The 24,981-nt window shown below is 41.0% G+C and overlaps 2 protein-coding genes across 11 annotated transcripts in view; one reads left to right on the plus strand and one right to left on the minus strand.

The window, feature by feature from the left end:
- MCF2L2 (MCF.2 cell line derived transforming sequence-like 2) overlaps positions 1–24,981 on the minus strand; it is a 193,092-nt gene that overhangs the window by 62,108 nt on the left and 106,003 nt on the right. The window lies entirely within an intron of this gene.
- On the plus strand, positions 3,062–19,223 carry B3GNT5 (UDP-GlcNAc:betaGal beta-1,3-N-acetylglucosaminyltransferase 5). Of its 4 annotated transcripts, XM_016138005.2 has the most exons (4): positions 3,394–4,159; positions 4,683–4,749; positions 7,238–7,343; positions 15,149–19,223. In XM_016138005.2, exon 4 carries the CDS (start codon positions 15,458–15,460, stop codon positions 16,589–16,591), a length of 1,134 nt encoding a protein of 377 aa, XP_015993491.1. In that variant the 5' UTR covers positions 3,394–4,159; positions 4,683–4,749; positions 7,238–7,343; positions 15,149–15,457; the 3' UTR covers positions 16,592–19,223. The 4 variants fall into 4 exon arrangements, with proteins under 4 accessions (XP_015993489.1, XP_015993491.1, XP_015993490.1 ...); XM_016138003.2 differs by lacking the exons at positions 3,394–4,159; positions 4,683–4,749 and adding an exon at positions 3,062–3,375; XM_016138004.2 differs by lacking the exon at positions 4,683–4,749.

The raw sequence follows: 24,981 nt of genomic DNA on the forward strand, positions 1-24,981 counted from the left end.
GAAACAGGAGCAAGAGTTGCAAGACAGCCTCCAGCGTCAGCTCTGGGGCCTGCTGGCATTAAGGGAGAAGTGCGCGGGGGCCACTGTGCTGTGGATGAGGCTTCTTGGAATGAAACTTTGAACTTTTGAGGAATGAGGGACACGTTCAGCAAAAATTCAGTTCAACCAGCAGTTGATAGTATCCACTCCGTGCAGAGCTTGTGGGGGCTCCTCAGGGCACTGGAGGTGAGCAGGACATGGGCTCCAACCTCAAGAGGTCTGAGGACCCTCGAAAGAGTAGGAATGCAGACCTACAGACAATTTATATAGCGACAAAATGATACCAACTGTTATTGACATGTAAGACCCTGAGCTGGGTCTTACATGGTGAGAAGAGGATTCTGGCCTTTGGGACACTCAAGTCCTATCCAGTTACCGTTTCATAAGTGTGTGTTTGGATATTCCATTTTAGACACGTTAAGCTTAAGACTGATGGGACACATTTAAGTGAAGACATGCAAGTGTGGAGCTCAGAATCTAGACTAGAAATATAAAAGGCGATGGGTGAGATCGCCAAGGAGCGAGTGTGAGGAGAAAAGAACACCCAGAGGACGCGTATGGCGGGCAGGGGCTGGGGGCGGTAAAGGGGAAGGAGGCGGCCAAGGAGATGTCGCGTGACTTTAACAAATGATGCTGTGTTGACAGAAATGTACTTTCAGAGATGTGAAACACAGCGGGCCCTTCCATAGCGACGACGATGGGATGCAGCACGAAGGCCACCTCTGCCAGCTCACCAGGGAGAGGAGCTTTCTGCAGCCTGAGGCGGGCATGAGGATGACGGCCGTCCACCCCGCCCATGAGGACTGCCCAATGCCGTGCTCCGCACTTCACACGTTGTTGTTATTGCGTTCAGTCCTCACTGCACCCTTCCAGGCAGGAATTACCATGGGGTGCGAAGAAGCTGAGTTACCTGCCTAGGTCCAGTGGCCAGCAGGAAGCTAGTCAGGATTCCAACCCATGCCTCGTGCAGCCCAGGCCCACGAGCACAGTTTCAGAACACATAGCCTGTGGTGTGTCTGAATTCATAGGGCAGGGTCTATACAGGGTCTGTGAGGAAATCTCCTACCTAACAGAATCCAGAAAGAGCAAATTAACTGAACAGGTTAAACCCAGTGCCATGTCGATGTGCTTCAGTTGTGTTGGGTATGAAGCTGGTCAGTTATCAAACCTGTTTCTCCTCTCATAATTTCAGTAATACTTGTCTCTATCTCAGGTCTATTTTGTTCCCACCATTCCTAGGTTCTCTTCTATTCAGGTTTCAAGTCTTCTTTCCCCACAACTAATGATACATTACATGATCCTCTGCCCTACTCTCTGGTCTGTCTCCTACATCTGCTTCTCCCTCCGCTTTTTCTTTGCCTTATCTTATCCTTTCTAAATCTAACCAGGTAATTGCAATTCCTCTCATTTTTCAAGTTTACTATCTTAATGTTACAGTTTTCTTTTTCTAGTACTTCCCATTTTCTCTAGTACTCTACGTAGAGCAAATTCCTGGTGGCGAGATTGAAAGTCATCCGTAAATCTAATCATAGTGGTCTTTGTTAACAAGCAGCTACTATGGACACTGAGGACAAGGAAACACTGCCCTTTTATGTGACGGTCAAATCAGCATCACCACTGTCATCTAATTTCATTTCTAATTAATTTCCAATTTTTCATGCATACCCTCCCAACAAAAGAAACTGAATATTTCGTTCTATACTATCAACTCTATCATTCTCTTCCTCTCTGTCTGGAGTGGGATGGGGAGAGCGCCTGCTGTAGGAAACCCTCTTAGATGGGCAAAGGGGCTTCCCAGATTGCTGTCCTCTTCCCTGTGTGGTGTGTGCATGTGTGGGTACCAAGGCAGGTATTTTGAGACTCTCTATTAGCCCCATCTCTCATTCACATCCTCTCCCCTTTTCCCAACAAAAGCCATACATCCTCTCACCAATCTCTTGACTTACTTTTGAAATCATCTGTCTGGGGTGTCTATCTCCATATAGAATGATGTGAATACATGATTTTCATATGTGTTTATCAATATTTGGGTCAGTTTTTGTTTCTTGTCGGTTTCAGTCCTATGTGTTTGTGCTCGTGGAATATACATGTACTGACACATGGACCTATGTGGGCCTAGTTTCAAATGACCCGAGAGGAATATAATGGTAATTGAACATTTGCACATAAATACACCATACCACATGATAACTGGGGGAATGTATGTGGGATTACCATCCGGATTTTATTTCACATAGGTAAAGAAGGGAGGCGATTTGCACTGCACTAACAACGAACCAGATTACTTATGGAGTCACTGTCAGTGATCACCTTACAAGTCATATTATGTAAATATTTCTGTCTGTGGTCTGACTTGTATATGGTACTGTAATCTCTAAGTTGATAATAGCAGTGTTGAGTCATGCTCTCTATAGGTAATGTGAAAAGAATTGCATGGTTTGAAATATGCTAAAGGGTTTAAAGAAAGCTGTTACAAAACTTCCTTAAAATATAGTTCAAAGTAACAAGTACAATGTTGTGTTCAGTTTTAAAGTCCGATTCAGTTATCTACTTTTAACCCATTGTCTGTCTTATTCCTTTTACAATAAGAAACCCAAAGCTTTTATTTTACTGAAGTATATGGGTTAATCTTTTGTTTTCTGTCATTTTCTGTGTACCATTACAGAATCGTTCAAAATATTACCTCTGTTAACATGAGAATGTTTGTTCTATAAGGAGAAGTCTAGGACAACATTTGGGGAATAAGAAAGCAAACCCACAAAGGATTTCTTTATCATCTCTTCCCTTCGGTAGAAATTTACATTCTCTTGATTTTGCCTAGTGATGTGCATTAAGTACATTGAATCGGGAACACCGCTCAAAGAGGGCATTCATGCAAATTCTGGCTCACAGTTGATCATCTGAGTAAATGATCTCACCTAAAGAGGCTCGGGGAAGCACTTCCTGGAGTTGTCATGCACCCGATCCACAAGAACAGAATCGGGCAAGACCCATCACCTCCCGTAAAACGCCAGGCTGGTGACGGAGGAGCAGGCTAGCTGGGCTGTGGCAGTGAGGCCAAGAGGTGCAGGAAGCGCGCTAGCGCTGCGGTAGAAGCTCCGGCTGCCGCGCCCCCGCCCAACGCCGAGAGTCCCTGATTGGGTCCGCCAGGATCTGCCCGCTCCAGCCCCAGCCGGCTGCCCGCCGGGGAAGCGAGCCCATCCAGCGTCTGCTGCCCTGTCCTCGCCCAAGATTTAAAGCGGGCAAATTTTGTTCTCGAGACCAATGACTTTCGCGCCGTGCCGAGAGGAGAGCAGATGTCCGATTTGGGAGTTTAATAAGCTGGGCTTGGACCTGGTGAGTTTTACTTTAAGCTTTCTTTGAAATTAAACTGGGCTTGAAGGTAAAATCATTTGGGGGCGGGGTGATTCCCCTCCCCCTCCCCTGCATTTTACAAACTAACCGCTGTAGTGAAGCTTTACTTTGTTGTGAATTAGAGTTTCCTTCCTTTGTCATTTAGGACCCCAGAAGCTGAAGGCGTTAAGTGTTGTGACAAGAGCTCTTTTAACAAGACTAGCCTGTTCTTAGAACTCTTGCTCTAAAATAGAAAATAAAATGACGAGGGAACCGAAATTCAGTCAAAAATTTACCTCCCATAGATAACTGTCGCTTGTTCTAAGCGAATGGGTTGTTAGTCTAAGAAATTCTACCTCCTAATGAAAAGTGTGTTCAGACCAGTTGTTCCGTAAGTAATTAATATGTGATCGACCATACGATTAAAAATAATTGTTCCACAGCCAGCTGACCTCGTCCAAACAGGTCGAGCCCCCACCCCCCAGCTCCTAGGGGGTGGAAATGTCGTCTTCCCTTCCCGGGAAGGGGAAGCTGCAGCACGCTTGAGGGGATAAACAGCAGTCCCAGCACGGCTGTCCTTTGTGCCGGGGACGGGAGACCGGCTCGGGGTCCGCGGTGAGGGCTATAGGGGCCGCCCAGCCTCCGCCCCGCCCCCGCCGGGCCAGCAGCCGCGCCGCGCCTTCTCGCCCGAGAAGCTCTCGGACTCCGGAGAGCCGAAAGTCTCTTCTGCTTGCTCTGGACCAGTCGCGGTCTCCATGGGCGGAGAGGGGAAGGGAGTCGCTAGGAGGTGAGGGCACTCTCGTTCGCACGGGGCGGGGGCTCCTGGACTGCAGGTCGGAATGCGCGCTGGGGCCGCGGCGCGAGGCGGGAGCGGACCCCCGGGCGGCGGCCGGCGGCCCTGGCCCGGAGCGCGCGGCCCGGCGTCGGGAAGCCGGGGCGGCGGTACCGCCTGCGGGCCGGGGCTGCCGGCGGCGAGCGCGCGGCGGGGAAGCAGGGCGCATTCCCTCCCGGAGCGCCTTTGTTCGCCCCTGCCTGGGGGCGGGCGTCCGACCACCGAGACCCCAGGCCAAGCCGCCGCGCTAGTGCTGCAGGTAGTCGGGGTGGGGGGCGGGGCGGAGCTCCGGCGGGGGTTAAGTTTCCTTGGGCGGGACGGGTCCCGGTCCCCGGGGAGCTCCAGCGAGGCGTCCGCCACGCCACGCCGCGCCGCGGAAACCGGCCCGAGCGCGGGAGACCGGAGGCGAACGCCGCGCCCTGCGGGCCTCAGTTTCCGGCTGGAGTCCCGCAACCTTGCTGCCACCCCTGTGCTGCAGAGTTGAATTCGGGTAGAAAGCTTGCACGGGGTGGAAATCAGGAACCGCCGGATTGGAGCAGCTTTCGGTGAGTTACTGGATGGAGAAATGGAGACGAGGAAGTGGGCTGGCAGGGGAAACGGGAAGAAGACCTCCTCCTAGGGGGAAAGTCTCTGCCACTTTGACTCTTCTGCATTTCACTTTGCATCTCGAAGTGACACAGTCGTTTGCTTACTCACATATCGTATAGGTGAACGTAGGAACTTTTCATCCGCCCGACTAAACACCCTATATTTTTTCTTTTCATGTCTTCATGTTCAAGGGACACCTATGTTGAAACCGCACAGTGGTTGGCGGTGGCTTGTAGTTCAAATTTAGGGTAATTCTCTGATGGAAATACATTCATTAAGGTTCGATTTGTTCCCCTGTGCCTTTATTTTGGGAAACTTTGCCTGGTCCCTGTGGGGGAAGGGAGAGGGATGTGCAAGAAGCTGAGACTGACCCAGAAAAGGATGATCGAAGGTAGTTGAATTAAATAGTGGCGCTGAAAAGACCCCCATCCCGAACTTTTGGAAAGAGGGATTGGGATCAGCAGCCGAAGTTTTAACTTTCTCAAAAGAAACTTATGTTAGATTTTATATCTTGTTGGGGGGGAGGGGCGCTATTTTTATGGGTCAACTATTTAAAACAAGATAAACTCAAACCTGAAATATTTCCATTTTATATTTAAAATGACACCTCTCTCCTGCTCCTTCTCTCTTTCTCCCTTCTCCCCTTTCCCACAGGAACTCTCCATATTTATTAACACCCTCTGAGGATGAGGCTGACTTAGTCTAACCCTTCGGAGGCTTCCAGGGGACTCACATTGACACCTAAAGATGAGGATGACTGTTATGACAGGGAAAATTCAAGCTGAATCCCAAAGAAGCTGTTCTTGAGGAAATGAGAAATGAGGGATAATTAGGTGGCATAAATGATATTGTACCTAAATGCCCTCCCCCCCCAACCCTGAAAAGGTGGAGAATTTTCAAAATAAAGTGTAGGTTCTAGCAAGTAAAAATGTCACATTATATTTCACTAAATTGGAGATCAGGTTTCCCTTTTATAAAAGACTGATTCAAATGGTGAGAATGTAGGAAAAGGAAATAACTTTCTAATTCTCAAATATAGAACAGCTTGGATAATATAACTCATGGGTTTTGAAATGGGTCATCTTTTAAAATGGGTCACTTTGGCTAAAATCATTGCACTTGGTGACTTTCAAATTGTAGAAGTAGAATTCTTTCTGAGGACCAACTGGACTAGAATCTATATGACAGAACAGGATGTGGTAGTGATAGAAAGAAACTGGGAGAAATTCAGAAGGAAATGGTCTCTTATTAAAGTAACGAAATGTATCCTATCTTTGGAATTTTGTGTATGCTCAATTGAATAGATCTAAACTTTGCGTCTGATGTCACATAACACATTTTTTGGAGGGGAATATTTCCATTGCCATTATATTATTCCATTGTTAGAATAATCTTGTAATGAGATGCATATATTGTATCAACATTCCAGAAATTGAGGCATAGCAAATTATTAGAAGAGCTCTGCCATTTGACATAGCATCTTTGCTAGAAAAGATTTAGCAACAGTGTAAATCTAGAATATTTTTCTTATGGTATGCTTATATATGAGGTATAAGAATCTTCATGTTTAAAGAAAGATGATCAAGTGAGATATAAACTTCCAATAAACAAGTGATTTCTTTTTTACATTTTAATGCTAAAAATTAAGCAGATGACTTTGATCTGTAACTTATTTTTAAGATTTATCTTGCATAGCGAAGGCTTTAACACTAGAAGCCAGTTTTCTACAGAAGTAAATATTTTATCAAATTTGCAGGTAATAAATCCCCAAAAGTTCAAGTTCATAATACTGTTACATAGCTTAAGATCCACCTAAGGGGGTTTCATATTTTATCTCTTTTCTTCCTCTCCTCCAATACTTTCTACAACTTTCTGATAGTTCTCTAGACAAAGTCAGTTAAAAGATTAACTCGTTTCCTTCTCCATAATTTACAGGGCCTTAAAATCTTTGGCTTTGTCATTATTATTGAAATGTATTTTTAAGTGCTCTGGGAATCATAATTGTTCTTTCCTGTCAAGGACAATGGTAGATGCGGTCAGTCAATTAGTAGTGATACTTCTGTTTTCAGTCTCAGCAGTATTTAGGATGTGTTAATTGGCCCATAGCAATCAGATCAGCATTTTTAAAAACTCGTATCTAATGAATATTCTTTTGAGAAGAATATTGAGAGTATATCTCATCATTTTGAAAGGAAAATAATCCCAGAAGAATATCAGTCATCTGCTATCTAAACCATCATAGTAAAAATGCACAATTTCCAGAGAAAGGATATTAGTGCATATTAAACAATTGATCTGGACCACACTTTGTCAATAAATTATCTCAAATAATCCTCAGAAAACACTGTGGTATGTGATTTACAGAACAGTCAAGCACCAGACTATAAATCTACTTGAATTCACATTCTAAAACTCTTGGTTTTTCTACTCTCTTGCCTCTTTCAGGTCAATTGCAAGTTGCACTGGAACATTCACTGACTGGTAAGGGACCTACCTACACTGGAAACATCTCTGAAGCCTTCTCAGCATCCCACCTGTGGCCTACTACACAGTACGTGAGAAATTAGTATTTGTTGAATTAATAAATGTAGGCTGCCCATAATGCATGGAACAGGGTGGTGCTTAATAAATGGTAGTTATCTTAAAATAAATGTTAATCACCTGAGACAAAAATGTTATATACTTCTTATGTTTTACACCAATATTTTTTGTACTCTGTAAACCCTCAATCAAATGTTGTTTCCAAATATAATATCCAGAACAAGACATACGAACTGCTATTGGACAATAGGTTTATATGTGTAGCTTATATAATAGGTTTATACTGAGTTATATTGTCAATTTATTCCTAAATCACTATTTTTCATATCATAACTTGATCTCAGCTTTGTATATTTTTCTCCTTTCATTTCATCCAACTTATTCATCAAATACTTGCTTAAAACATCCCCACTAAGCCCTATATACTTCTTTCTTCTTCCCTCCTTCTCACCTCTTTTTTTTTTAAACTCCTTCTGCCATTTTAGATCTCCTCCCTTAAATCATCCAGTCTTCTCTGTGAAGGAAAGACTTTATGCACCCAAAGGACACAGACCCACGAGATCACTTTTGCCCATTGTCTAGTGCTACTGGGATCAAGAAAAGAAATGAGGGAAAATGGAAATGGAGGGTTAGGAAAAGGGTTATATTACAAAGAAAATGCCAACGAGCTCTGACAAAATGCAGGGGGCAGGTAGCAAAACATAAGTGACTCCAAACTTCAGACAGTGAAGCAAATTCTTTGCCTCCTTGAGACGCTTCCCTTGGCCCTGCCCCTGCATCCTGAGGGAGCTCCAGGAAGAGCAGCCGTGCCAGTGCCAGGAAGGGAGGGCAGGTGAGGAGCTGAGGGACCCGGCCTGGAACCAGACTGGAACTTAAGGAGCTGCCGCAGCTTCCAGAATTTATGGAGGTCATGTGGCGAACCCCACATCTTGGTGCCCCCGTTTTTTTCTTCTGAAAAATGGGGAGATCATTTCTCCCTCATAGCTTGTTGTGAGGCATAAAGAATTACTACGTACATAGTGCATTCAGAACATGCTGCTGTACAGTAAGCACACCCATGCTGGTAACTGTTGCTAGCGCAGGCACAGGAGTTTGTTTCCTAAGTAGGCAGGAACAAAATTGTATTTAAAAGATGAGGGAACCCTGTCAACCCAAACAACTGTGCCTCAAGAATGAAGCCAGAGGGCCAAGCTTAGAAAAGCACATGTTTGACCTTTATGAGGCCTACTTTATATTTCAGCCTTTTTGTTTGTTTGAAATTCTATACACTCAAACTTGTTACTGGAATTTTTTAATGGCTTTTACTATAAGTCCTCTGAAGTATAGTAATATGTACTCTATAGTCCTGTGCCACCAGTTTCCTTAGCATCTGTCTTTACTTAGGGCCTGTCTTAATTTGTTTGTTCGTCTAGTATTTCCCTGTCTTTTTTTTTTTTTTTCCATAACCAGCAAACAAATATACACCTTTGTTTAACTTAAAAAGAAACATATACCTTAGTTTATATGGGTGAGGAGCTTGTTACTGGATTCACACTGTAGGTTCTATAACCCAATTTTTCCTCTGTCTCATATCCATGCCTGCTACGTTGGAATTTAAATTCTTTGGACTAACACTGACATGAAGAACAAACTCTTTAAATGTATTCTTTGTGGATGATGACAACCCCAAATGGCTTCTAATATTTGCCCATGACTTGAGCAAAAATTTCATAGCTAGTCACGAAAATACCTACAGATAGCTGTTGGGTAGAATTTCTCCTTTTTTACAGGCCTTATATCGAAAACACTCAATTAGATTAAAGAATAAAATTGGGAGGCTATCAATTTTGCACGCTTAAAGTGGGAGTCGTGAATTCATATTTCAAGTTGCTTTCTTCTCGAGCCAATAAAGCAGGCAAGTAGTCCTAAACAGTAACAAGTTGTGTTTTTTAGCACCAATTATTACAACTAATTTACTAAGAAAAAATCTATGAAAATCAAATTATAGCCTTTCCAGTAAATTCAGAGCTTTTAATTCCTGGTTTCTTTTAACGTCGCAGTTTGGTTTCTGAGAATTGGTCCTAGCTTTGTTTAACAGAGAATAGATGATCAGACAAGTCAGATAAAAATTCTTGGAATGTTGAACAAAATGCAAGATAAAGATGGGGCAGAAAATGTTATCTTTCTTCCCTTTGTGTTATGCCTGGACACGAAACAAAAATTGGTCTCACCTGGGACTTAAAGTCATAAAAGTTCAGATGTAAAAGGTATAAAGTACTGAGGCATTTTTTTTTTTTTTTTAACTGACTTACTGGAGGAGTGTCATTAGTGTAGGGTCATACTTTTATCACTTTTAACTGTTGTGCTCCAGATAAATTCCTCACTTGCCTCTCCCTAGTCCTGGCCCTGTCAGTGTGCCTTAGAGAGAGAATGCAGGGGGTTCAGCCTGGGAAATCCGTGAAGACACACAAGGGGATAAGAGACTACCGATGTGTACGATGGCTTCTCCTTTCTCTATGAGGCAAGAGTTAAGCTCATCATCTAAGAGTGAGGAGGACAGGCCTTGGGAGAGCAGAGAAGACAGCGTGGCTGGTGACGAGACCGGGAGAGGGAGAAGGTCCAAGACGGGAGGACAGTCACACCGCGTGGAGTGCCCTGCCACAGCTAGATGTTGCCATTCGCAGTGATGCTGCCTGCCTGGCATGTCACGCTCCCCCGGCAGCCTGGCAAGTACTGTGGGAGCAGAGAAGACGGGAGTCACCCAAGCTCTAGGGTTGGGATAGAAAGACAGGAACTATGGAGAGGAGGGCAAAGGTGCCAGAGGATTCCTCGTCTGAGACGGGGAGAAGAAAGGTCAGGAGCAGGCAAGGGGAGGGCAGAGGATTCTAGGTGAATGTTTGGAGGTTGTGAGTGAAGAGTGAGTGTACTGCAAAGTGTGTGTACTAGGATTTAGAATTTCAGAGGAAATGCAGTTCTAAGTAAGCCACATAAACAACTTTTTTGCTAAGTTGTGTGTGGGAGGTCATGTGAACACAGTGGTGTATACATCATAAAAATAAGGGTTCCTTAAACTGCTGAGTGTTTTGTGTCTACTAAATAAGATAGAGAAATATAGTTTCTCTAAGATTAGATGTTGTCACTATATTACAACAATGGCCAGAAACAGGGGTCGGGAAACATGAGGACGAACACGAAAATACATGCAGCTTGAATTCAGACTCACTGGCTTTCTCTAGCTCACATCACTCAGCCTCCAGGCCTCAGATTCGGTGTTGCTTCTCCTCCTGGAGAATGCCTTCCCCGCCTCCACCCCACCTCCAACGGGGCCGGGTCGTCTTCACACTCTCCCGCGCCCCCAGCACAGCTGTCACTGTGTGCTCTCTGTCGGTCTCCCCGCCGCCCAGAGCGCTCAGAGCTCCGCCACTAGGCCTTATCTGTCCTGCCTTCTGCTTAGCTTACTCTTCTGATGAACTAGCCTTTTACCGTAGTTCCTCTTTTCTTTGACTCCGCCCTCTCCTCCTCTCAGAGTTTATTTCCTCCAGGCCTCTCCGTTCATCTCTCCACCACGTGCATAGCAGCCGTCTCTGTACGCTCAGAGTGACCCTCGCCCTGCGGTCCCAGCGCCCTCTGCTCTCATTACCTGCTGGACATCTCACCTGTTGTGTCTCCGGCACCTCACACTCACTGCAAGTCTGACACAAACACGTTCTGCCCCGCCGCTAACTCAGGAAACCAGTTTTCCCTCCTTTATCAGCTTTGCTTGAAACCAGTTTTCACAACTCCTCCTCTCCCAAACCTCATCCCAGACCACTCCCCAGGGACTGCTGGGGTTTCATTTTTCCCGAGGGAGTCTCCTTTCTCCCTTCCTTCCGTCCCCACTTGTGTCACCTGGACTAGAGCCTCCTCACCTCATGCTTCCACACGAGGCCCTGACAGGACTGGCAACCTGATCTCCAGCCCTCCTGCATCCGCCCTGCGAGCCACTGCCAGAGTAGCCCCTTTTGCAGAAAGCTTGATATGCGTTGACAGGGAGCTATCATTAAAAACAAAAACACAAGCTTCTATGACTTCCTGTTGTCCCCACAGCAGTCACTGGCTCCTCTGCCTCCCTTTCAAGGTACTGCATGAGCAGGCCCCAGCCTCCCCGCTTACAAATACATGCCCGTTTCTCAAATATTGGGCACACTGTGATTCCTTCCTTTCTTGCCTGAAACAGACTGTTCCCCTTTCTGCAATCACCCAAATCCTTTCATCCTCAAGCCCTCCCAACCCACTGTCACTGATCTCTACTCCTAAGGACACTCCTGTTGTGCCTGGAGCTAGACTTGCCCAAATTAGCGCTGACAGGCTGTCTATACCTCACTGTGACTTGTGACTGTCCATGGGAACTGTGTTTTCATGGGGCACCATGAGTCTTGTATCAACTGGATTGTAGGTGCTTTCAGATTGGAAACCACAAAATGCTACCTCATGATTCCCACCATGCCTGGTACAAGTATTTCCACAGCAAATACTTAACGTGCTTGTCGGATTAACTGAAACATCAGACACTGAGGTTGTTTAACTTGAACTTAAAGTACAGGACTCACCATCTTTATCAACACTTCAAAGTTTATAGCAGGTTTTGCATAATATTTTAGGATCGCAAAAGTAGACTCAACAAAGACATGAGTTGACAGCATGAGTGAAGCAGAAAAATAATCAAGGGTTGTTAGGGAAATATGTGGCCTTTAGGTGTATTAACTTGTTTTTTTCCAGAAAAGTTTAAAGAGCTCCCTTGGGAAAATAAATTGTTGAGTAACTGAAGGGCACAGCTCCCAAACTGAAAAGTATTGGGGGTGGGGTCTGCCACCTTCTTTTCTGATGTTCCTACTTCTACTCTTTATTCTTCTGTCTATTTCTGTCTGTTAGGAAAGAGAATACTAAATATATCTGCTCCTTCTTCTCAATTCCAATAGAAGCAAACCCAAGTTATCCAAATATTTTCCTTTAAGAAGTTCTTTGTCCTCTTTTCTTCCATAGTCTTTCCTGTTTCCTATTTTCAGCAGGCTCTGAGTCATCTGTAATTTTTATAACCCCTCAATAACAATACATTGATGTTTGCTCCCAATTTGCAAATGAAGTCACCATATCAGAGTGTAGTGAGGGGTGTCTGAGGTTACACAATAACTCTGGCCCCAAACAGGGGTAGCCCTGGAGTTTCCAGCCTGTTGACTGGTCACTGAACAGAGCTTCACGCACACAAAGGAAGCTGCACCCACAGCATTCTGTTGTGGACAGTTGCTGAGCTTTGCGTGCATTGTGGGGACCTCTTTGTTTCCTCTAAGGCCCAGCATTTTCTTTCTCCAGGTCAGACAGGCCTGTGGGCTTCTTCCCAGTCCCCTCTCCTGCACTTTGAATATGAAAGCTGGAAGATGTGCATTGGAGAAGCTATAGTACTATGCAAACCAGAAAAGTTGGTGTCAGTTGCGTGTGCTATAGCCATCAGTAAAGCCACAGCTGAGGGCAACATTGTTTAGTTTTAATTACTGAATTTAGATCAGCGAGGTGCCCTTGCTTTTAGTTGTAAAAGACTACCTAGTGACTATGTTCAATTTTGAGGAGTTTGGGTGGTTTTTTATTATAAAAGAGAAGCAAGCTGGGTACTATAAAAGAGTAGTTTACCTTTCCTAAACCTTCCCCTCATCAGATCAGTACTATCTATGCAGTTTAGTTATGATTGATGTAAATGGAGGGTAAACAAATCAAGCTCCTGTGGGTGGAAAAATCTTGTTTCAGAACTTCACATGCTGTACTGAACTTCAATAAGTAGTGTGGGTTGTTGGCTTCATGACAGGTTCTTCGTCATTTTTCAGAAAGCTTTTGACCCTTTGAGGTCAGTTGGGAACAGTTGAAGAAATATAGGAAAGATTTACCTTATGGTGGTGGGTGATAAAATGAATGTTATGTGCTAGCTGCTAGGTTGTAGTAGCAGTGTTAACAGCAGCAACACTCCAACTGGATGAGGAACAGACCCCATTCATTCGAGGGATACTAGGCCCTCTGTGAGTCAGTATACATGTGGGTGCTGAGGAGTTAGGCTTGTGGGCTAATTGTCTAACAAGAAGTTCAGAATTGTAAGCGACTGTGACTGTGTGCCAAGCAAGCTGGCATTGGAACATACTTAGTACGGTTGCTCAGAAATGGGAAGCGAGTTTTTGCCTGTGGTTCCAAAGATTATTCTCCTGTTTGTTTCCTTCCTGGGGTCTGTTAAAATAGACACTGCAGGTTAGTTTCAATTGAGAATTTTCTTAGAATTCTTAAACACTTACGCTGTCTTAAAATCTGCCATTAAAGAGTTCTCTATTACTTTGCGTTAAGCCTCCAGTTCCTTCCACATGTCTGGTGGAAGCATCAGAAGGGGATTTCAGAAGTGATCCCTTATCTAAGTGAGCACTCTTAAGACTGGGAGGAAGTACCTCTCCCCAGCCCCTTAAGCAAAAGTGATTCTGCTAAGTTTAGGCAGATGCCGGCTTCAGAAACTGATGTTTCCTGCTGTCTTTCTCACCCTACTTAGAACATTCTGTCCATGACCAGCCAAACCAATGGGGGAAATGACTGATAATTGATCTTTCCCTTACAGCAGTATTTCTCACTTTTTTTGATGGTAAAACACATTCAAAATGTATTTTATATTAGAACCCTGAAGGTGCTACTTTCAGAATACTCTGCTTTAGAAAGATCACTCTGACTGGAATGTGGAGGAGAGATAGGCCAGGGGTCATTTAGTCTGCCATCCTGGTCTGGGTCAGAAGTGATGATGACATCAAGGGATGAAGAGAGATTTAGAAAAAGCAGTTCCCAGGATTAGATAACTGGATGTAGAATGGAGGAAAAGGAAGACTCAGATTTCTGGCAGAGATGCATGGAGTGCAGGTGGACACAAATAAGGAGAAAATGGAAACAGGTTTTAGGGGAGAAGACAGTAGAATGGGTTGGAAATGGAAGTTGAGCGCCCCATGTGTCAGGTAATTATCTGTTTCTATCTCTGTATCTACATATATGCCCATTTTATCTGCATAAAGACTTTGAGTTAAGGGGTGTTATTTTCAGTTTTTTCAGATTTCTGGGTTAGAGGCATGATACAGTGCAACACATATAGTGGGTGGCTGAGCCCGCATTGGTGTTCGCATTTCCAGAGCACCAAGACAGCAATTTTGGCTATAATCCTACGACCTCCCAGTTTTGAACCTATTAAATTCGAGGGGCCTATTGCGTTTGCAAATAAAAAAGTACGGGAAGAACATGATTGTGTAGATTTGGGGCTCACAAAGTCATTGTGGTTAAAGAGAGTTTGGACTATACTTTCGAGAAGCATAACTCAACTTCTTGATAATGAATCTTGATTTAAAAAAATCTTACTGTAATTCCTACCTTGCCTGGGGCAAGCTTCAATGGATTTTTACTATTAATGAACTTTCTTTTCACACTGATCTATTTTGCCTTGAACTATATATAACTACTTTCATCCTGACTGTATTTCAAGTCAGTGTATCTGTAGCTATTCCCATTTGAGAGATTTGAACTTTAAGTATATGATAGCCATTTTGAAGGGTTTGTTTGTTTAAGATCAAGAAGAGAAAAGGGTCTCTGTATTCTGAATGGGAAGACAATGGAGAGTGTTTCTTTCCCTTCCCCTAAAATAGACAGCTAAATGCCTCTGCTAAATACTAGCTGCCTCATCACCTTTTGTCCAGATCAGTCCTGTTACCTTTAATTTTTAAGGAATGAAGAGTAGTTTGTTTCTTTTTAGTAACCCACTCATTTGTCATCTTTTCTTATCCTAACTCTTAACAGGTCACACTTAACTTTCACAAAAGGATGTACATGGACTAGCTGCTTGAAGCCAGTCACCAAATGTAATGAAGGATGCCAGTGTGGAAACATTTTGATGTGCCAGTGTCTTCATGCTACAGTGTGTTCCATTATTTTGCAATCTCAGCAAAAATGGTATTAAAATATTTTGTGAAATAAGAAGCTCCTTTTACATTTTTAATGACCAGCATATATTAAGATGGACATCTGTTCTACAGAATACAGAATTCTATGGTCTCAAAGAAGCAAATGCCTGTTTAACACTGATCCTAAATAAAATTGGACGTCAGAATGTTTGTTAGTGGCAGAAGAGTAAAAAAATGTCAGTTTGTTCAGTTATTTGCCACCTGTTTTATACTAAGCCTCATGTTTTTTTGGGGACCACTTGATAATCACGTTGTGAGCCACATGAAGTCCTACTCTTACAGATACTTCATAAATAGCTACGACTTTGTGAATGAGAGCCTATCCCTTAAGCACAGTGAAGACAGGGCTACTCACTACCAATACCTGATTAACCATGAGGGGAAGTGTCAAGCACAAGACGTCCTTCTTTTATTGTTTGTAAAGTCTGCGCCCGAAAACTACAATCGACGTTCTGCAATTAGGAGAACGTGGGGCAACGAGAAGTATGTTCAGTCTCAACTGAATGCCAACATCAAAACTCTGTTTGCCTTAGGAACACCTTCTAATCCACTGACGAAAGAAGAAATGCAAAGGAAACTGGTTTGGGAAGACCAAATGTACGATGATATAATTCAACAAGACTTTGCCGATACTTTCTATAATCTTACTCTTAAACTGCTTTTGCAGTTCAGTTGGGCAAATTCCTTTTGTCCACACGCCAAATTTCTTATGACTGCCGATGACGACATATTTGTTCACATGCCAAATCTTATTGAATACCTTCAAAGTTTAGAACAAATTGGTGTTCAGGACTTTTGGATTGGTCGTGTTCATCGTGGTGCTCCTCCCATTAGAGACAAACGCAGCAAATACTATGTCTCCTATGAAATGTACCAGTGGCCGGCTTACCCTGACTATACTGCCGGAGCTGCCTATGTGGTCTCCAGTGATGTAGCAGCCAAAGTTTATGAGGCCTCACAGACACTCAACTCTAGTCTTTACATAGATGATGTGTTCATGGGCCTCTGTGCCAATAAGATGGGGATAGTACCACAATACCATGTGTTTTTCTCTGGGGAAGGTAAGACTCCTTATCATCCTTGCATCTACGATAAAATGATAACATCTCATGGACATGTACAAGACCTTCAGGACCTTTGGAAGGATGCCACACACCCTAAAGTTAAAATGATTTCAAAAGGTTTTCTTGGCCAAATATACTGTAGGATAACTAAAATAGTTCTCCTTTGCAAATTGGCCTATGTGGACACATATCCTTGTAGGGCTGCCTTTGTCTAATAGTACTTGAATGTTGTATGTTTTCTCTGTCACTGAGCCAAACCTGGGTGAAAAACTCTTAAATGTTTGACTGTACCCTAAGTGAAATGAACAGGAAAAAAGAAAGAAATATTTTGAAAGCCCAGTCTCTCAGAATATTTCTTAGATTCTAGAAGCTATTCAATATAACTTAACTACTTCATTGCCTAAATTCATTTCAAGGAATGTATATTTAGAAAAGGTTTACGAAAACCAAACTAAAGGGAAATTCAAGTTCTCAATGCCACGTGTATATTTGAGATACAGAGAAGTAATTAAAGACCCTTGGTATTAGAAAAACTGCTTTTGGAAAATACCAAGTGAATATAGAGTACAACATTTCAAAAAAACGAATATGTTTTTAGACTAGGTATACAAGTTAATTTTTACTAAAAGCACTTGATGGAAATAGTGGGGGCAGGGGAGGATTGGCACAGGAGAAAGTACATGGATCTAGCAAAATAAAGTCTTGAGATCTTCAGAGATATAGGAAAAAGTACAGCAGGTCCTCGAATAACCTGGTTTTGTTAAGCATCATTTTGTTATAATGTTGAGAAGATGAGTAGGAACTTAACACTTGTTTATATCAGTTAGCCTATTGTATTATTTCATTATACACTGTTTCACTGCAGTTCCAACAAGCTATCGAAAATGTTAAGTGAGGACTATAACAGTACACATGTTAAGTGAGGACTTATCATACACGATCTCTTTATGAACAGCCAAATCACTTATTGTCACATCCATGTACTTTTTTTACCCAGTGTTAGAGTCATTTAAAACATTTATGTCTTTTTTTTCCCCCAAAGTTTAATGTAAAATTTGAGAAGTCATTAGCTCTGCCCTAACTTGTGCTTTATGTTGTTGTTGTTGTTGTTGTTGTTGTTTTTGATTATTAGAAAATGACACAAAACATGGCAGTTTGTTACCCATGGGATCCTTCTGTAGGGAGAAATTATTGCTAATTCAATAAGCTGATTTTAATACTATGAAATTTTCAACTGGTTTTTAAATATTCATTATCGGTCTGTTTTAAGATAGTTATTTGAATATAGTTTGCATAGAGGAATATAATATTGGAGAAGACTTCAAAAGGAAAGAGAACATTAAAAGCCTCTTTTCTCCTAATTTATAAAATAAAATTCTTAGTGTCTAAATTATTGTAATGATAATAAAATTAGCCCACCTCTCCCAACAAGGCTTCATAAACCATAGTACTTTATTCCAAGTTCAGATTTTAAAATGAGAATATTAAACATCACACAAAAGCTATAGTGTCTGTAACAAAATCAATTTTATCAAAATAACTATCAGAGGTATTGTCAACTTTTAAATATTTCAAACTTGAAAGCAGAATGAAAGATAAAAAGGTTGCCAGAATGAGGTTTAAAGCATTTGTAAAGTGGCATGTTCCTTGTAATCACAGAGATGTGAGTGAGAGCTAATAGAGTAAGTTACATTTAGTTTACAAAGCAGGACAGAAATATGGCTATGATGCAGACAACCTCCCCTGACTACAGAAAGTGCTAGGTGATGTCTGTTATTAGTGGGATTATCTGAAGGCCAAAATAAAGACTTCAGCAAGAGCAGGTGAGCTGATTATAGAACCTTTGTCTGCAGAGATGACTGTTAGGAAAATCTAAGATGTCTCACTAAATTAGATGATGTTTGAAACATGCAAAACGAAAACAACTAAAAAATTTTTTAGAAAACACAACTATATGATGACATAATTTTTTGCAGGTAGCTTTTTAAAGTTTACAGAAATTTTTTGTTATTTTTTTCTATTTTGAAAATTGAGGCTTGTTTACATTGATTGCTCAGATAATTTAGAATTTTTAACTAATGTCAAAACTACAGTGTCAACCATTCTAGTTTGTAGTTACTTTCAGAGTAGGTTCATGGCTTTTAGATCATTAAAGTTTAAATTTCCTGACCAATTTTAAAACCTGTAGAGAACAAAATTACATTTGACAAAGCAGATTTATTAGTTGATTCATTAATAACTGTTTGCCTTTGGCCATACATACCCTGTGTATCTATGCTTGTGTTTAAATTTGCTATTGGTTGAAAACATCAGTGTCTCTGGCCATAAAAATGATCTTGTTTACAGCAGTACTTTCGTGAAAATTATTTGAGAAAGTGCTCTTCTCAACTATGTTCATCTCTTTATTTTTAATTAGAATAGAATGGAAGGGATTTAAAGGAAATATGAAGGCACCTCCTTTTTTAACAAGGAAATTGCTAGATGCTTCCTTCATCAGACTTAAAGTCCTGAGAAGAATATTTATAAATACAGTAAAAGGATTCCAACCTTTTAAAAAGGAAAGAAAAAACTTTTTGGTGCTCCAGTGCAGGGCTGTCTTAAAAATCGTAAACAAAGGGAAAATAAACTATCAGCCTGGATGGTCACTTGAATAGAAGATGGTTGTACACAGTGTTATTGCTAAAAACTTTACCTCTTGGTTGGTTTGCATTCTTGTTTCCATATTATTAATTTTATACCGAAATGTTAGATATTTTTTGTTATTTGAATTTTGCTCATATGGCAAAATAATTAGTGGTTTATAAAAAATAAATCTGTGATTTTCAATAAAAAACTTGAAAATTGTCAGCATATGTGTATTTTCACAAGGGTTTTTAAACTCCTGTGTGAACATCATTTGTTTATGTAGTCAGTTTATTCTGTTTAATGTCAGAGAGGACTGTAGCACTCAATCTTAATCCTACCGCTGTTCCCACTCGCCGTTGTGCCCAGGACATAAGATGTGTTCTCTGCATAACGAGACACCTAAAATGCCTCTTTTGTTTGTTAAACGATTTATGCTGGAATGTTTCAGTGAGGGAATTCTCCGAATAGATTGTTCTGGAAGGATTGAAATAAGAACCTGTAACCGTGGCGCCTTAAGACACAATTTGGAAAGGTCATATTTTCTTTTGATTCGGTATCATTTGCTGTCTGAAAGTAGATTCAAATTTAGCCTAGTCTCTTAATGTCAGGCATGTTCTTAGGCTCACTATATGGAGTGTCTGGTGCTTCAGTATATTTGTTCATAGTATGTTCTCATCTGCTTTTCATCTGATTCATGCTCACACCTTCAAATACTATATGGTGTGATTCAATCTATATATCTATATATCTATGTATCTATCTATATATATATATATATTTTTAAACTTGGAAGCATCTGCTTTATTTGGTTGTAGTGGAACTTTTTACTTGCAAGGCATAGTTGGGGTGTTTGTAGTAGGGACTAAAAATGATTAACACTTGGAAGAATTAATTAACTTGACCTCTTATTCGAAACTTCAATTGAACACCGTGGCCACAATGAAAATCACAACAGAGAACTCCTGATATGCAGCGTTGTTTATTCTGCTGTAATAAGGAGAGAAATGTTGGGTGTTTCCCTGACTTTGTTTCTATGCAATCACTGTGTGGTGCAGTGAGACAAGCCTCAATCACAGCTTTGTTTACGATAATCCTATGTTCCAGACCACTAAGGTTCCTTACTGCCTTCAGGAACAATCTAATCTTTTCTACCTGGTTTAGAAGACCTTCTGTAATCTTTTCCTTCCTCATTCTCTGTAGCTGCCACTCTTATCCATCACAAATCTTATTCATGACCATGCCTGTGTACGTTTGTTTCCCTTGCCAGGAACACCATCTCTCCTGTACCTGTTGAAATCCCGAAAATGAAACTCTAACTGCTCTTCCATTTAAGCATCTCCTGCCCTTCTCCCAAATATATACTTAATCACATACAATATTGTGCTACCTACTAATTGTTCCACGTGTTTTTTCCTAGCTAAAATATAAGTTCTGAAGGTAGGGGCTGTGCACAGTAATACCACACGGTGCTTAAAAATCATTTTTTTCAAATATGATAAAGTAACATTATTTTGGCAAGCTATCCAAATATGAAGACATTGATTATTCAGAACCCTAATGGACAGTATCTGACATAACATTTTACCTGTCCTAATTAAAAAGTTTTTAATTCGATAAAGTCCGAATGCTTACTATATGTATGCATATTGTATCTATCAACTGTAGCCTCAACAAATTTGTATTATACATGAAAACAAATATATAAAGTCAAAAGTAAATAAGGAAATATAGATTAAACTGTTGCAGCAAGGATTAGTGATTCTAAGGTACCCAAAGCTGGTGGTAGAACAAAAACAGTACTCTTATAGATTCTCCTATCTCCTGCTTAATCCACTAGCTAATTTTGCCTTTTCTTAAGTTTCCTTTGCAAGACTCAAAATATTTTTGTTTCATTAAATTCTGTAACTTTTCCTTCGTATTTCTCATTTGATGGTCGATACATTAATACAATAATTTATCATCTAAATTAAAGCGCCCGTTTAAGACTTTTAGAATTAAAAAACTTATAAAAGGCCTATAATTCTAAAAGTAAAATTACGGTTATAAAAATAGGTACGGGTTGTAGTAATAGAAAAGTCCCACAAGATGTACCGTTACTTGAGGAAAAGCGAACACATTGCCAACAACTGCTTTTCAGAGACATCCAACTAAATATAGGCAGATATGATGAAATGGGCCATTTCCTATAACTCAAAGATACATTTCAAACAGTAAGAGCCTATGTCATTCCTTTAGTACACCTTAAAGTGAAAGACTATAAGGTAGTCTAAGCTAACACTGACTTTAATCAAGGAGCAAGTTCCTAAAGTTGTTTGTACTATATGCATTTTTTTTTTTTTTGGAGGCCCGCTAAAAGCTAAACATGACAGATCCTGGGAATAAAAGCAACTTATAAGTCAATAAGTCAAATGATGTGAGTATAAACGATGTGATGAGTGCTAGAAGAGAGGTGATGATGGGGATTCTAAATAAAAGAACTTTTAAAAAAAAGTTACCTCCCCTATGCTTTTGTGTTTACCACTGAACTGCTGAGCAGTCACGTGCATTGCAAACGCCTTCTTATAGGCCAAAAATAGCATTAAATTGTATAAATTGTGTCTTTTGGGAACCTATTGCTCTTAAATGCTTTTAAACCAATAATTCAATTAATATCAAATATAGTTTACATTTATTACTTTCTTTGATAATTCATTTCCTTAAAATACTGAGTATCCTTGGAAAGTTGGTTTATAAGATGTCATAAGCAAATACGATAAAGTAATGTTATTTTGGCAAGCTATCCAAGTATGAAGACATTGATTATTCAAAACCCTAATGGACAGTATCTGACATCACATTTTACCTATTTTAATTAAAAAGGTTTTAATTTGACAATGTCTGAATACTTACTATATGCATGCATATTGTATCTATCAACCGTGGCCTCAATAAATTTGTATTAGTTATGCATAAAAACTCAAATATATAAAGTCAAATATAAAGTCAAAGCAATCAATAGTTTACCTATTGCTTATTGCTTTTATGAAGTTCATGAGCTTTGTTCTCAGGTACATAAATGAGGGTTAGTCTATAGAATAAATACTTGAAGTTCTGGTCAAGATGGTAGAGTAAATAAACATTGTACTTGCCTCTTCTCATAACCACAGTAGAATTACAACTACAGAACAACCATCATTGAGAATCGCCTTACGTCTAGCTGAACGTAAGTCTTATAACTAAGGACATACAGAAGAAGCTATGTTGAGACCGGTAGGAGGGGCGAGACACAGAATGGTCTGGTCCCACGCCACATGTGGTGGTTAAAAATTGGGAGGAATATATCTACTCTGGAAGTCTCCTGAGAAGTAAAGGGTCCCAACCTCATAGCAGGCTCCTCGGTCCAGGGATCCAGTGCCAGGACGAGAGGTTCCCATAACTCTGGCTATGAAAACCAGTGGAAATTGGGGCTGAGTGAGATGGAGGGCTGCTGGAGTCCCAGATTTTCCTCTTACAGGGCCCTCACATGGACTTACTGCTGATGGACTCACTTGCTATGTGAATTCAGTGCTGGGGGAGCAGTGTGAAAGGTGTCAGGGACATATGGGGGAGGAACTGAATTGTCTGACTTCAGGGCGAGGGTTGGAGGGGTACCTTTTTCCCACACAGAAGTACTAGCAGAATCTAGTTTTCTTCTGTTGAGCCCTCCCCAAACCCAGCATGCAGAGGTAGGCATGTGCCATATCTCAGTCTCCATCAACCTGGCTAATACCATTCGTCTGCCCTCATGTTTTCCTGAGACTCTGCCCCACTCAACCTGTAGGCCCGTCCAAGCTGCTTCCAGTGGCTTTTCCATAAAGCTTGTCTTGGCTCATGCTGCAGACTTTCCTAAAATCTCTCAAAGGTTCACAAACTCCAAACAAGCAGCATCTAGCCTCAGTGTGCCCAGTACCTGTTTCTGAGCAGCCTCAAACCTGGTACTAGTGGCAGCTGGCCTTGGTTCACAGCTAAGCCTCTCCCAGGCACCTTTAAGCCCAGCACAAATGGTAATCATCTGCAGGACACTTTGTATCTCACAACAAGTGGCCCCAGGCACAGGCAGCAGCTGAACCTGGCCTGCAACAGAGGCCCCACTAGTGACCAGCTTCAGACCACCCAAGAGCACCACACAACCACCTCCATAACAGACACATCCAAAAGGGAGACTGGGAAGGCACCTAAACCCTGCTAAAGTGAATCTTGCTCCACAGGGTCAACCCCTACACAACAGCTCCTCCACTGCTATAGTCATGGCTAATCCCCACAATCAATCAGACTGGCATGCAAACAGCAACCAAGGCTCAACTACAACAAGAAGGCACACGCAACCCACACAATGGACAAACCTGCAGCACCTGGCTCAGGTGACCAGGGCAACTGTGCCATTGGGACCCATAGAGCACCTACTACATAAGCACACTCTACAAAGCCCAGGAGACATAGCAGCTCTATCTAATACATAGACACAAACACAGGGAGGCAGCCAAAATGAGACAAAGAAACATGTCCCGAAAGAACAGACCAAAGCTCCAGAAAAAGAACTAAACAAAATGGAGACAAGTAATCTACCAGACAGAATTCAAAACACTGATTATAAAGATGATCAATGATCTCAGTGAAAACTTCAACAAAAAGATAGGGAACATAAAAATGAACCAGTCAAAAATGAAGAATACAATCACTGAAATGAAGAATGCAATCACTGAAATAAAGAATACATTAGTGGGAATCAAAAGTAGATTACATGAAGCAGAGGATCAAATCAGTGATTTGGAAGATGGAAGAAAACACCCAATCAGAAAAGCAAAACAAATTTTAAAAAATTAGAATAGTTTAAGGGACCTCTGAGATAACAGTAAACTTAACAACATTCATATCATAGGTTTACCAGAAGGAGAAGAGAGAGAGCAAGGAAATGAAAACCTGTTTGAAGAAATAATGACCGAAAACTTCCCTAACCCAATGAAGGAAATAGACAAACAAGCCCAAATAAGATGAACTCAAAGAGGCTTACACCAAGACACATCACAGTTAAAATGCTAAAAGTTAAAAATAAAGAGAGAATATTAAAAGCAGCAAAAGAAAAGCAGCTAATTACCTACAAGGGAAGTCCCATAAGACTTTCAGCTGATTTTTCAACAAAAACTTTGCAGGCCAGAAGGAATTGATGTGAAATATTCAAAGTGATGAAAAGTAAAAACTTACAACCAAGATTACCCAGCAAAGCTATCATTTAGAATCGAAGGACATAAAGAACTCAGACAAAAAAAAAAAAAGCTAAAAAGTTCATCACCACCAAACTAGTATTACAAGAAATGTTAAAGGAACTTCTTTAAGAAGTAAAAAAGATAAAAAATATGAAGAATAAAATGGCAATAACTACATATCTATCAACAATTACTTTAAATGTAAATGAATTAAATGCTCTAATCCAAAGACATAGGGTAGCTGAATGAATTTTAAAAACCCTTAAATATGCTGCCTACAAGAGACTCACTTAGACACACAGTTTGAAAGTAAAGGGATGGAAAAAGATAATTCATAAAAATGGAAAGAAAAAAAAATCTTGCGTAGCAATATTTATACCAGACAAAATAAAATTTAAAACAAAGGCTATGACAAGTGACAAAGAATCACTATGTAATCCCACTTCTGGGTATTTACCTGAAGAAAACCAAAACACTACTTCAAAGGGACATGGGCAGCCGTATATTCATCACAGCATAATTTACAATAGCCAAGCTATGGAGGTAACCTGGGTGTCCATCAATGGATAAATGGCTAAAGAAGAGCTGGTTCATATATTCAATGGTGTGCTCAACCATAGAAAAGAATGAAAATTTGCCACCTGCAACAATGTGAGTAAACCTAGAGGGTATTGTACTGAATAGAATAAGTCAAACAGAGATAGAAAAATGTCATAAGATTTCACTTATATGTGGAATCTAAAGAATAGGATAAATAA

Source organism: Rousettus aegyptiacus, unplaced genomic scaffold (genome assembly GCF_014176215.1).
Source record: "Rousettus aegyptiacus isolate mRouAeg1 unplaced genomic scaffold, mRouAeg1.p scaffold_m13_p_4, whole genome shotgun sequence".
NCBI classification, from domain to species: domain Eukaryota; kingdom Metazoa; phylum Chordata; class Mammalia; order Chiroptera; family Pteropodidae; genus Rousettus; species Rousettus aegyptiacus.